This window comes from Syngnathoides biaculeatus, chromosome 13 (genome assembly GCF_019802595.1).
Source record: "Syngnathoides biaculeatus isolate LvHL_M chromosome 13, ASM1980259v1, whole genome shotgun sequence".
Taxonomy (NCBI): Eukaryota; Metazoa; Chordata; class Actinopteri; order Syngnathiformes; family Syngnathidae; genus Syngnathoides; species Syngnathoides biaculeatus.
The window spans coordinates 22,220,631-22,235,270 of NC_084652.1; the positions used below are offsets into that span (position 1 = coordinate 22,220,631).

At 40.7% G+C, this 14,640-nt stretch overlaps 1 protein-coding gene across 1 annotated transcript; it reads left to right on the forward strand.

Moving 5' to 3' along the window:
• Positions 1 to 75: 75 nt before the first annotated feature.
• On the forward strand, positions 76 to 12,285 carry dars2 (aspartyl-tRNA synthetase 2, mitochondrial). The gene is made up of 18 exons (XM_061839752.1): positions 76 to 210; positions 520 to 732; positions 1,054 to 1,153; positions 1,296 to 1,362; positions 1,507 to 1,608; positions 2,398 to 2,493; positions 2,578 to 2,701; positions 3,208 to 3,254; positions 3,757 to 3,863; positions 4,239 to 4,308; positions 4,414 to 4,593; positions 5,316 to 5,423; positions 7,799 to 7,861; positions 10,436 to 10,588; positions 10,730 to 10,948; positions 11,044 to 11,154; positions 11,434 to 11,509; positions 12,043 to 12,285. Exons 2-18 carry the CDS (start codon positions 570 to 572, stop codon positions 12,204 to 12,206), a joined length of 1,950 nt encoding a protein of 649 aa, XP_061695736.1. The 5' UTR covers positions 76 to 210; positions 520 to 569; the 3' UTR covers positions 12,207 to 12,285.
• Positions 12,286 to 14,640: the final 2,355 nt, after the last annotated feature.

Below are 14,640 nucleotides of genomic sequence, written 5' to 3' on the forward strand. Positions count from 1 at the left end.
ATTGTTGCTTAAAGTCACTGACTCTCTTTAAATGTACGCTCCGTTGGCTGTACTGTACGTCAAACTATCCGTGACCAGCTGGTGGCGCTGTAACTACCATTGCGAGTAACCGCCAGCGTAGAAGAAATTGGAAGAAACCATATATGTTGGGATAAGGATCCATGACTATGCAATGTATTGGCGCTTTCAAGGGATAGTACGGTATTTGATGTGAGCCCTTATAAAAATAATAAATAAATCAGATAGAGCTATTAAATGTAACTTCGCTAAGTTAGTGAAGTGACAACGACCGCTCATGTGTGGGACAGGAAGTAATGGCTGGCTGAAATCGACTGGAGTTCACTCCCGACATTGATCGCCTTTTACCCCTTAAAATAATATTAAGAATTAAAAAAAAGATGACTCGTTTGATAGAATCAGAAATTGCTAATAATGTTATAGCAACAAGTTAGTACAACCCCCTCTGAACCAGGCAGACTCGTTTTTGCAGGACTTCACCAACAAAACAATCTGTTCCAGGAACGAGGCTAGTCCCTTGGAGCGAACCTTATCAGACAAATAAATATATAATGGCAACAACATGCAGATACATCGTGCAGAGAACACTCTTTGCACTTTTAGCGCACAGAGTTTGTCATCGGCACTTCACTTCGACTTCAAATCAAGGACGCCTCATTCGGACACCTCTTCTCCGACAATCGAGCTGCCGTTTGTCCAACACTTCTACTACTGGTAATTGCATGCATTTTTTTAAGCTCGTACTCTAGGTTACTTTGGATCTGATACAGCGCATCAAATTCAGCTGTAGTCCATCAAAACAGCAAACGTTTGTCTCACCTTTATAAATGGCTTGTGTGTCTTCTGCTCGTTTTCTTTTAATGAGTCAAAGAAATTATTGTATATGTTGTACGCGGTCATGAGAACTTTGGCAAAGTAGATTTATTTAGTACGGTCCTTCCATTGAGTAATTTTCAGTTGTAGTAATTATGATCAATGAAAATGTTATAAATAGTGTATTAACTAGGCAACCATCACTTCTTTTTTCTTCCTCAGGGAACAGCTCTTTGTCTTTTAGGACTCACACCTGTGGACAACTGAGATCTGAGCATGTTGGAGAGAAGGTCACGTTGTGTGGATGGGTCCAGTACCTGAGGTGCTTAAAAAACAAAACAAAACACTGAAGCCATCACAAATGGCTTAATTCATAAAATAGCAAAACAAGCACATAAAAGAAGTTGCATGAGCATGGAAATATGTTTTTGTGTATGTTCTGACAAGTATTTCTTGTTTCTTAGACAAGACTTGTTTGTCATTCTACGAGACTTTAGTGGCCTAACTCAAGTACTTATACCTCAGCAGGAAGTAAGCATTCCACATGATTGGATTTTGTGTTGTCTTTATCCTAGGGCAATTGGCTTTGAATTCTTGCTATGTTATGCACTTAAATTAACAAATCTAGACTCAAATTTTTCATACTAAACTAAAATTTTCTCTTCTGTTTGGAAGTCTGCAAGCAATCTTAAAGAAGTACTGTGTAACCTGACAGCTGAATCTGTCATCAAAGTTACTGGGACAGTTAGACAACGGCCAGCGGGACAGGAAAACAAGGTGTGTTAAATATGCTGTCGTCAACAATCTGCATTTTTTTTTTAAAATCAAATACTGATTATTATCCCTCAAGCGTACATTTGCACTCTGCTGTATGTTTTTGATGCACATCACACTGAATCAAGCATGCAAGGAGAGATATGAGAGTTAAGTGCGCAAACACTAAATGTTCTCCTGAGTTAAGTTTTGTGGAGGTTCGGTAGGTGCTCAAGCCCCCCTTGGTAGGAGTCAGGGTGCATGGTCGCATCTCTCCAGCTGCCAGTTACAATTTCTTTTGCGTGCACGGGGCTTGAACTTTTTCAAATCCCAAATCCATACAGATGAGCAACTGCCTCCCTCCCAAACTCAAAATATTAATTCAGTAGTTTTTAATGGGGTGGCACGGTGGCTCACAGTTCTGAAGTCCTGGGTCCAATCCTGGAGCCGCCTATGTGGATTTTGCGTGTTCTCCCCGTGCCTGCGTGGGTTTTCTCCCACATCCCAAAAACAAGCAACATTAATTGGACACTCTAAATTGCCCCGAGGTGTGATTGTGAGTGCGACTGTTGTCTGCCTCCATGTGCCCTGCGATTGGCTGGCAACCAGTTCAGGGTGTACCCTGCCTCCTGCCCGTTGACAGCTGGGATAGGCTCCTGCACTCCCCGCAACCCTTGTGAGGATAAGCAGGCAATAAAATGGATGGATGGACTAGTTTTTATGACAGCTATGTGTCACAGATAATTTTCTTTGTGCTGTTTGATTGTAACTGTGTGTAGAAATGCTCTAGTGATCATGTTGTGCATACAACAGGGGATGCCAACAGGAGACATTGAAGTCTTTGCTGAGAATGTGGAAGTTTTCAATGTGTGCAGGAAGTTGCCATTTGAAATTAAAGACTTTGTTAAGGTAAGTTGTTCCACATTTCTCCTTACACTGCCAACGATGGTAATGATGTTCACGTAAAACATTACAATATATTTTTGTACCCAGAAATCAGAGTCTGTACGCATGCAGTTTCGCTACCTGGACCTGAGATCTTCTTGTTTGCAAAAAAATCTCCGACTGAGGTCCCAACTCGTGATGAAGATGAGAGATTATCTATGTAATACGCATGGTATGGAAAGTGATTCATATATCCATTATCTACTCTACTACAATAGTGGGATCGCTTCCCAGCTGACTTCAGATGTAAGACGGACTACACCAAACTGTGTCAAACTCTGGCCCGCAGGCCAAATTAATTATATTATATATATATTATTATATTTTCAAATTAATATTAGAGCTGGCCTGCCGGTATTACAAGTATTACACACTTGTTTGGTTCCATATTAAAGGTTCATTTGTTCAACCTTGGCCCGCGCCTTTGTTCAGTTTAAAAATTTGGCCCACTGTGAATTTGAGTTTGACACCCCTGGACTACACTTTTGAGTGGTGTCCTGTCAATGACAGGACACATGTAAAGACAGACAGACATTCACACCCTCATTGAGTGGGAACTGTACCCACACTTCCAGACCCAAAGTCAGGCGATTGTCCCCCAACACCAGGAGTGACTTTGCCTGTATTTTTATGTCTGAATTCAGAGTTTACATTGTTTTTGTTTCTTCCAATTTGTAGGTTTTGTTGATGTAGAAACTCCAACATTGTTTAAAAGAACACCAGGGGTAAGCATCTTTTGTTAAAATAGCCAAGAACTACACTCTCCTCCTTATAGGAATAGTGAGTCCAAGGCCTTCATTTTACTGTCGAGCGAAATACGAGGTTTCACATAATAGATTTCATCTACCTCTACTGCCAAAGATCACGGTAACTTTGCAAATGATTTGAACGTCTTTATTGAAATTACTAGTTATATATCCCAGAATCTGACAAACCAAGTGAATTTGATGACTAAGCTTGATCTGTAATTGACTGTTCACATAAATTCACATAACACAAGCTTGAAGGCAGCCACTGTATCTCGCCCCCAAACTATTAAGGTGAAGAGTGAAATCATCCTTTCTAAGAAAAAAAAACATCTGTGAACATTAAGGTACCAGCCATACTTCACAGATGCTGATTCACTTCCACAATGCCCAAATACAACAACAATAGTATGTACCTTTGCTTAATTTTTCATTTTCAAATCTGAATTCTTGTCTAACGCCACTGTTTCTGTCTGTATAGGGAGCCAAAGAGTTTGTGGTTCCATCCAGAGACCCAGGTCGTTTCTATTCCCTTCCACAGAGTCCTCAGCAGTTCAAGCAACTTCTCATGGTGGCTGGTATTGACAGGTGGGACAATGGAGTTACTCACCTCGTATGTTTATTAGGCTCTAGAAGTTGTTCTCATGGCCTGCTTTACTAGTTTTTATTAAATAATGAGTGGAAAAACTCGTGATCACTTCAATTAAAACAAAATGTGTGTAGGAACACGTCTTTTAGCAGTTTCCTGTGGCTTTTTTAGAATCGGGACACAAAGTACAGCCACTCCTAGCTCTGCCTTTAGTCACCATTGTAGCAAAATCCATGGCTGCCATTGGCTCACCAGTCACTTGCGTGAGGCAGGAACACTGTCTTAAAACACGCTAATTTCAGCAAGAAAAAAATGTAGGGTGTGTAAAGTATCCGGCATGTGCTTTCATTTAATTGCCTTCATTACCGTTGCAGGTACTTCCAGATTGCTCGGTGCTATCGAGATGAAGGCTCCAAACCAGATCGGCAGCCCGAGTTCACCCAGGTAATGTCTCGCCTCCTAGGTATGTCTCCGTAATGATGATTTCCATGATCGAAAAAACATATTGATGGGGTTTTTGTCAACCTTATTTGGAATGTGGCTCGACAGGTCGACATAGAAATGTCCTTTGTGGACCAGGCAGCCATCATGTCCCTCGTGGAGGGCTTGTTGCACTACTCCTGGCCTGCCGAGAAAGGCCCCCTCACAGTTCCTTTCCATATCATGACATACGAAGAGGCCATGAAGAACTACGGGGTGGACAAACCTGATACTAGAATCGGCATGAAGGTGTGACATTTTAGTCTCCTAGATGACTTAATGAAAACACAAAGCAATAGTGCTCCACTGGAACATTTACTGAATTTGTCACTGCATGGAGATCAAATCTTTTAAACCACTTGTATTCAACTAACTGTAGAGATTTGATGCCAACAATTCTTTGAGTATTTTGATAATTACACTCATCATGGTAGTGTTGGGTTTTGTGCAGATTTTGTTTTTGGCTTTAAAGTTGGCTCCATAAATGTGTGTATGAATCTTAACATTTGTACTATCATGCTTGAAATGAACATTTTTAACATTTTCATTTGTTGCATGATTCTCAATCAGAATTTACTTCCTCTTTTAAATATTAGATGATTAGTCAATTTTAGTTATTTGGTCAAGATAATTTCCCTTAAAACTTAAAATCAAATGTATCCATGTTCGTCTTCATTGTCTGCATACAAAAGAACAGTGGATAATGTCATGGAAATTATCTTTACAGCTACCATAGGTCATTGACAGTGTCTCAAAACTTTTTCAACTCATCAGACAGTAAGACAACTGTCCTGACTTTACTGAGAATGTCCACAGTGGACACTGTGTGTGTGTGTGTGTGTGTGTGTGTGTGTGTGTGTGTGTGTGTGTGTGTGTGTGTGTCCCAATGAAATATTCCAAAATAGTTTACGATCATATTTCTGCTGCACATCCAACTAATAGTGAATCTCTGTCATTTTCCTTGTGTTCAGCTGATGGACCTCAGAGATGTTTTCCTGTCCACAGATATTGATTTCTTCAAATCAGCTGTTAGCCGACCAGATAGCTCCGTTTTGGCCATCTGTGTCCCCAGTGGAGCTGTAAGAGAAAACTTTTTTGTTCTGGTAGAAAATGATACAGTTGAAGCCTACATACACTTTACAAAAACACATTTCAATTTTTGTCTCACTGTCTCAACTCAATTCAGACTAAACCTCTCCTGTTTCTGGTCAGTCGGGATCACCCAAATTAGTTTATTTTATAAAATGCCAAAATAATGAGAGAACATTTTTTAAGAGAATTTTATGCAGTATTAATTTCTTCAAGGTCAAATGTTTTACATATACAAAAAGTACTATGTCTTAAAAAAAAAACGTGGGAAAGCCCAAACGATGAGGTAATGGCTTTGAAAGCTCCTGATAAGTTATCTCACAACATGTGAGTTAATTGACAGCACACCTTGGGATATATTTTAGGCCAAACGTCAACACTCTGCTTACTTGTTTGAAATCATGGGAAAATCTAAAGAAACTGTCCAGGAAATCAAGAGAAAGAATTGTGAAGGTCCACAAGTCTGGCTCATCCTTAGGTACAATTTCCAGATGCTTGAAGGTTCCATGTTCACCTGTTCAAACAATTAAACGCAAGTACAAACATCATGGGGGTGTCCAGCCATCACACCGCTTAGGAAAGAGACCGTCTCTGTGTCCCAGTGCTGAACATGTTTTGGTCTGAAATGTGCGAATCAACCTCAGCACAAAAGCTAAAGACCTTGTGAAGATGCTGGATGAAGGTGGTAATAAAGTATCATTATCCACAGTGAACCAAGTCCTCTACAACAATGAAGCCATTACTCCTAAAGAAACATTACAAGTACCGGGCTACAGTTTGCAAAAAGATGCCAAGGCAAAGATCATAACTTCTGGAGACATGTCCTCCGGTCTGATGAAACTAAAGTGGAGCTGTTTGTCTTAAATAACCAATGTTACATCTGGAAAAAAGAATCAGAATCAGCTTTATATGGCCAGGTGTGTAAAAAAAAAAAAAAAACACCCAAGGATTTTTTTCTCCGGCAGACGGTGCTGTCCTGATACGACACAAAGAACAACAAAGGAGTAAGAACAAAGAACAAGAGACATTTCTATTTATAGGAACTATTCCTTCTAAAAGTTGTGCAAGAAGTAAAATGTTCTTCGTTTAGAACAGGTACGAGATAAGTGTGTCAACGTTGCACATGTGTAAAAGTTGTGCAGAGTCCCTTTACCCGTTTGCTGTTCCCTTAATAGACCAGTGCAATGACGGTTGTGCAAAGCGAGCAGGTTAAAGTGACGAATCATGCGTAGTCTACAAAATTAATTACTAATACTGTTATTGATTGGACCAGCAGAATGTTAGTGTCCAACAATGGCACAAGGCAGAAAATGGTAAATTTGCTGATTCAAAATGTGATTAATTGCCAGAGGGGAAAAATCTGTTCATATGCCTGCTAGTTTTAACTTGCATTGATTGGTAGTGATCACCTGACGGAAGGAACTGGAAGACCTGGTGGACAGATCCGGAAGGATCCTGCCTGCTCTGGACCTAGTTCGGGTTGCGTGTAATCCCTCAATAGTGGGTAGAGTGGTGCCGACAATCGGTTAGGCTGTTTTGACTGTTCGTTGCAGTCAGAGTTTGTCCTTTTTTGTTGCATCCCCAAGCCAGACTGTGATGGAGGTACCGCTGTGTAGAACTACCTCAGTAGTTCAAGTAGGGGAAGCTTGTCGACCTGAGAACACCATACCAACTCTGGAGCATGGATTTGGCAGCATCATGTTGTGAGGCTATTTTGCTTCAGCATGAGCTGGAGCTCTTCATAAAATAGACAGCATCATGAAGAATGAACATTACATGGACAATTTAAAGCAACATCTCAAGAAGGAAGCTAAAAGTTTGGTGCAATTGAGTCTTCCAAATAGCCAATGACCGTAAGCATACTGCGAAAGTGGTTAAAAAGTTGGTTGAGAATTACAAAGTATCAAAAAGCCCTGATCTTAATCCGAAATTTTGTGAGCAGATCTGAAAAGGCATGTGTTAGCAAGGCAACCGAGAAACATGACTCAGTTACACCAGGTCTGTCAGGAAGAATGGGCTAGGATTCCAGCAGAGTACTCTCAGAAGCTTGTGGAAAGTTCCACAAAACATTTGACTCATACAGTTTAAAGGAAATGCTACTCAATACTAAGGAAATTTATGTGAAATTTTGACCTTGAAGAAAATAAAATGAAATTCTCGAACAAAGTCTCTTTCTCTCTCTCTTTATTGTGTAGTTCTTTTGGTGATCCTGACTGACCTGAAAGTGGAGAGGTTTAGTGTAATTTGACTTCAGACAGTGTCACATAAAACAAATGATTTTGCACAGTTGACTTCTGGCTTCAACTTTATCTTTCTTTTGTTGTTGTCTTTGCCTTTTTCATGCTTATTTTCTAATTATTTTCAGAAAATATTTACTGGAAAAGATTTAGAAAGACTGAAACAATCGTCTCGGACCCATTTCGACCAGGTAAAAGGATGACTGGCTGGTTGCACTTTGATTTGCTTTTAGCAGAGGTGGGAGTAAGTCACATACACTGTGTGCGGAAAGTATTCAAGACCCCCTTAAATGTTTGAATTTTTTCAATATATATAGATAAATATATACAGTGAAGAAAATAAGTAATAATAAATAATTTAGTATGTATTTTCATCGAAGGTGTATGTCCACTGTGAGAGAGATAATCTAAAAAGAAAAATCCAGAAATCAATGCATGATTTTTTTAACGTTTTATTTGTCTGATACAGCTGCAAATTAGTATTTGAACACCTGAGAAAAGCAATGTTAATATTTGGTACAGTAGCCTTTCTTTGCAATTACAAAGTGTAACGTTTCCTGTAGTTGTTCACCAGATTTGCACACACTGCAGGAGGGATTTTGGCCCACTCCTCTGCACAGATCTTCTCTAGATCAGACAGGTTTCTGGGCTGTCGCTGAGAAACACGGAGTTTCAGCTCCCTCCAAAGATTTTCTATTGGGTTTAGGTCTGGAGACTGGCTAGGCCACGCCTGAACCTTTATGCTTCTTACGGAGCCACTCCTTGGTTTTCCTGACTCTGTGCTTCGGGTCATTATTATATTGAAAGACCCAGCCATGACCCATCTTCAATGTTGTGACTGAGGGAAAGAGGTTGTTCCCCAAAATCTCACAATACATAGCTGCGGTCATCCTCTCCTTAATACAGTGCAGTTGTCCTGTCCCATGTGCAGATAAACACCGCCAAGGCATGATGCTTGCACCCCCATGCTTCACAGTAGAAATGGTGTTCTTGGGATGGAACTCATCATTCATCTTCTTCCAAACATGGGGAGTGGAATTATGACCAAAAAGTTCCATTTTGGTCTCATCTGACCACAAAACTTTCTCCCATGACTCCTCTGTATCATCCAAATGGTCATTGGCAAACTTAAGACGGGCTATGACATTGCTGGTTTAAGCAGGGCAACCTTCCGTGTCATGTATGATTTCAAACCATGACGTCTTAGTGTATGACCAACAGTCACCTTAGAAACGGTGGTCCCAGCTCTTTTTAAGTCATTGACCATGTCCTGTCTTGTAGTCCTGGGCTGATTCCTTACCTTTAAAGGATCATTGAGAACCCACGAGGGGATATTTTGCATGGGGCTCCGCTCCGATTGAGATTGACCGCCATGTTTAGCTTCTTCCATTTTCTAATGATTGCTCCAACAGTGGACCTTTTATCACAAAGCTGCTTAGCAATTTCTCTGTAGCCCTTTCCAGCTGTGTGGAGTTGTATAATTTTGTCTCTGGATTTTTTCAAAAATGGATATATCCACAATCCTTGCAATGCCAATTCACTGGTTCTGCATTCAGCAGTTGACATGTTAATTTCAATGCTACTTTCTTCCTTGCTCTCGCCTCTTCAGTAAATTAGAGTGGTGTTGGGGGGGGGGGGGGCAATTCCTTTTAACCGAAACAAAATGTTCAGACAATAATCATAAAGTTCCAGTTAGTTATGTGACAAATCTATTGACCCACACAATCACCTAGTATTTTGGTGTTTTGTGATTTCATTTCACAATGACTTAGAAATTAGGATGGTATCCTTGTCTTACTTATTATTCTCCATTTGTGATAATGATACTTGTTAGGAGGGTAGCTTTTTCTGAACAACGATTGTGATGACCAGTTGACGTGCTGCTTTGACACGTTCACCTCCGCAGCTTGGCATCGTATTTAGTCAGATTAGCCGTAATTCGTAGATAGCCCCGGAGCCATGCTTAATAGCATGCAACATCGCCTTATTACCTGAACAATGGAAATCAGCAAGGTTGGGTGACTGTAGTACGTGGATGCGTTTTTTTTTATCTTAAATTTTTACCATTTAGTTTACATGACAATGCACCTGCCACAGTTTTTCTGTGCATCATATCCTGTTTTGGCTGTTTAATTTCGTTGACAAAAAGTATTTCGGTCCAAAACCAAAAATGCACTTTGGGGCCATTTTTGGCAGAAGCACTTTGGCTGCAGAAATTTTATTGTGGCCGGTATGTTGGATAACTGGTTAGCACATCTGCCTCACAGTTATGAGGACTGGTTCAAACTCGCCCCACCTGTGTGGGATTTGCATGTTCTCCCCATGTCTGCATGGTTTTCTCCATGTACTCCAATTTCATTCCCCAAAAACATGTAGCGTAGGTTAATAGAACACTCTAAATTGCCCATAGGTGTGACAGTGAATGGTTGTTTATACAGTATGTGCCCTGCCATTGACTTTCGACCAATTCAGGGTGTACCTCGCCCCTCCCCCAAAGATGGCTGGTATAAGCTCCAAAACATCTCCAACCTTAGTGAGAATAAGCGGAACGGAAGATGAATGAGTAACTAAATGAATTCATTTCTGTGTATCATTATCTACAACTGATCAAAGCTGTCTTTGGTCAGGACTTGTCGCTAGTCAATGACAGGGCACAAAAGCAAAGATGTGCTTACCACATGCAACATTATGTCACCCATGATGGTAATCACCTTACATAAATAACTATTACATCCATAATGACTTATCAATTCCCTTCTCTCAAGGAGATGAGTTTGGTACTGGTCAGAGGAGACAGAACGCTGAAGTCTCCTCTGAAGAAGGCGTTGTCGGCCTCTACCACTGATGCTTTACTGGAGAAGACTGGAGCCGAACCTGGAGACTTGCTCCTGATAGCTGCTGGTCCCTATGAAGTTCTGGTATGAAATGTGCCACGGACCACATGAAAGAATACATGATAATACCTGTAAAGGTTATTCCATAAAACTCTGATGATTTTAAGAAGTATTGTTGCAGTATATAGCCACTGTTCTTAACTGTAATGTATGCTTTGTGGTTAGCGCCCAATGCTGGGTAATCTTCGATTGCGGTGTGCAGAGCTCCTGGAGTGTCATGGCTTCCCAGTGCATAACTCTTCGCCCTTCCATTTTCATTGGGTGGTGGATTTTCCTCTATTCTTGCCTAAAGCAGATGACCCAAAACAGCTTGAGTCTGCTCATCATCCATTTACTGCTCCAGTGCCAGAGGACACTCAGTTACTATACACAGAGCCAGAAAAAGTAATTATTTTTGTATATGAATTAACGTGGATGATGAACTAAATGTGTTTTTGTATGGCATGTGTCCAGAGTTTTTTTTTTCCTTGTCACTTCAGGTTCGTGGTCAGCACTATGATCTTGTGTTGAACGGATGTGAGATCGGAGGAGGTTCAATCCGTATCCACAAGGCTTCAGAGCAACTTCATGTCTTAAAGAATATCCTCAAGGTGAAAAACTTGGAATCACCCACATATCTCCAGCATATATGGAAAACATGTCTTGCTTCCTTGCAAAAGCAATAGTAACACAATCACAACAATTTGTTGGGCTTTTTCCCACTTGGTCAATGTAAAATAAATTCAATTTTCTTTTTATTCTAATTTTACTCTTCTGGGAAATGTCTTTTGTCTGTTTTATAATTGTGAACATGTACAAGATAATGAGAATACATGTGGTTTGGAGGAAAAACTCACAGTTAACACGAGGTGTGACATTTTTCTTCTCAGGAAGATCCCACTGTTCTTTCTCACCTCCTGGAAGCTCTGGACTCTGGCGCCCCACCACATGGTGGTATTGCACTTGGTTAGATTCCATATTTTCTGCTTTTTAATTTTTTTCAAACTTGATTTTGTGTTGACTTGTTTAGTGAATGAAACTAGAGAAGCAACGTGATTTCATTTTTTTTTAATTGAAATATGTTTAAGTATTATAAATGAACAGTTGAAGAAAATATTCCATTAAAAATGGGGTGCTAATACAAAATCTGTCAAAGAAAGTTAAACAATTAAATCTTCAACAGTTGACTACCGAATACCTGTTATCTAATCTGATTAATATATGTTTTGTAGTGTAATATAGAAGTAAATTATAATTGTACATGCAATGTGTAAACATTACTTATTATAAATGTTGGGAAAAGTATTTTTTTTTTTAGCTTTTTGATCAACACCCACTACCTCCTCAGTTTTGTGTATACTCTTATTAAAACCATTCAAATATATGTAGATTGATAAAATCCACAAGCATTTCTTAATAAGGAGGTAGTGGGAAAACACAAAACTTGCATTGTAATGCAACAGAAATGCCACTAAAAAAATGCAATACTTTTATTTTAGGTTTGGATCGACTGGTTTCCATCATGGTGGGTGCTTCCACTATACGTGATGTCATAGCCTTCCCCAAGTCATTCCGTGGTCATGACCTTATGAGTCAGGCCCCAGACTTTGTTTCAGAAGAGGAGCTACAGTCCTACCATATTACAGTCAAATTGCCAGAATAGACGGGAGGAGAAGAAAAAGAGAAGTGTGGCGATATAAAAGGAACATACAATGACACTCAATAAAACGTGGCTTTCTGCACCCTTTTTTATTACAATAACTGAGGGGCAAAAAGAAGAAATCATGGTCTCATCCAGACACTGTTCATGCTGAATCATGAAAAACAAATTATGGAATGAAATAAACACATTTGTAAAAAAATGGCTTACTACAGGACTGACTGGCCCAAAGTCAGCTGGGGTTAGCTCCAGCCCTTTGCAACCCTAACCAGGATAAGTGGTATTAAGAATGGAAGGATGGCTTACTACAGTATTGGTCATGACCATTTTAGATAATTGATAATTAAAGGTCAAGGGTCATCCCTATAAATATTCTAAAATAGATATTGTAATGAAAAATACATATAACATTAATCACTTCAATGTCTACACGAAAAAATAAATATGAGCGTAGAGCGCGTCATCCATGCGAAAGTGTCATTTGATGACATCCAAGTGGTCGCCATATTGGCTGCATCCCCTGTCTGTGATGATATGATATGCTATCACGGCCAAACCGCCTGCCCATCTGATCCACTTCCACGGCGGAGATGAGCCATTGCGGCTGAGTGCGGCATTGTCGGCAGCGTTGTTCAGAGCCACCGCCATCCGTGAGCCCGCCACGCAGCCTTCGCCGAAGCCGTGACCGGCGGAAGCGGTGCCTCGGTGTTGTCGTCGCGCATGGCTGAGTGCGCCATTGTTGGGAGCGTTGTTCATAGGTGCCGCGTCGGCTCGCGGACGCGGCAGCCTTTCCTGGCGAGTCGACGCCGTCCAACGCGCACATCGACACATTTAGCACGCCTGTCATACGTACGTGGATCTTTTGTTACGTTATGAGTGACCGATTACTTGGTCTGCGCCAAACTATTATTTTTTTTAGTAGCTGTATACACACCTACCTGTCATTTGGAACCCATGAAGCTCTCGTTCTTTTCACCCGTGCAATCCATTTTTCACGACAAACCGGGTCTCTTGCAAACTTATGAAGGGTAAATCCATCCTCCCGACTGTTCAAGCAATGTCCAGCAATGCAACGAGCCGGCTTTTTGGCTAACACGAAGGAACAATGAGCTACTTTCCCGGAGGTAAACCTAATAGAAACAAATGAGTCCACTTGACGGCGGTCCTGCCATGTACATCACTTCCTGCTTCTTCTCGAAAACAAATCGCTCGAGAGGATTTTCATGGCGGGAGTGACAAAAAGCTCTATGCGTCAAAATCATGTTTTGTGGTGAAAAAACGCATGATCCATGTCGGCTGCCATTTTTTCATTAATAACGTACTAAAAAACATGCATTTCGTGACAGTGGCCCTTTTAAGTCAATTGCTTTTAAAGACAATGAACATTAGACACAGTTACCAACCATAGATGGCAATGTATACCATATGTATCCACAGTTCTTAACTGTAATTAAATAAACCTTATCTAAAAGTGAAGGCCTCGGGGCAGAATTGGGCCCTCCACATATTCTTTTATGTGCCAATAAAGCAGATGAAGTCTACAGCAATCTTCCATACACATGCACACACATAAACAAACGGGTACACTGTTCCGACTATGTTTTGCTACCCTGTCTCCATTTTGGAACACGCATGTGAATGCGGGGGGGGCGTTTGAAACCAAATAAAGAGAGGTGAGAGGATAATCGATAATCGATCGATAATCGAGAGTGTAGTAGTGAATTGTACAAGACAGTTCCTCTTCTCGCGAGCTGTCAAACTTGAACTGACGTCTTTTCTTCTTTTCTTTGTCCTGTTTAACAAATGTCTAACCGGTTAACCTGACAACCCTCTTCATTTCTTTTTTTTTTCCATATCCATCACACAAAGGTTTTGAATCATCGAATCAATTTTAATATCACTTAGAGATGACCCAAGGAAATACAAAATGCCGTTTTCAAATGACAATTCACTTTATTAAGGCACACAAACAAAATCCAAACCTTTCTCACCTTCTGTGAGAAAGTAATTGCACCACGCACGCCACCCCTTTGTTAAATCAATTGTCATTGACTAACCACAAATTTGCTGGGAAGCTGGAAAGCGTTGGCCTCACAGTTCTGAGAACCCCGGTTCGATGCGAGCCCTCCCTGTGTGGAGTTTGCATGTTCTCCCTGTGCCTGCGTGGGTTTTTTCCAGGCGCTCCGCTTTCCTCCCACGTCCCAAAAACATGCATTAATTGGACACTCTAAATAGCCCCTCGGTGTGATTGTGTTTGCGGCTGTTTGTCTCCATGTGCCCTCGGTATCCCGCCTCCTGCCCGTTGACAGCTGGGATAGGCTTCAGCACTCCCGCAAACCTTGTAAGGACAAGCGGCTACCTAAATGGATGGATGGATGAATTTCACAAGTCACACCCAAACCTGCTACTTGTTGAATTGAGAAATCACTGATATAGA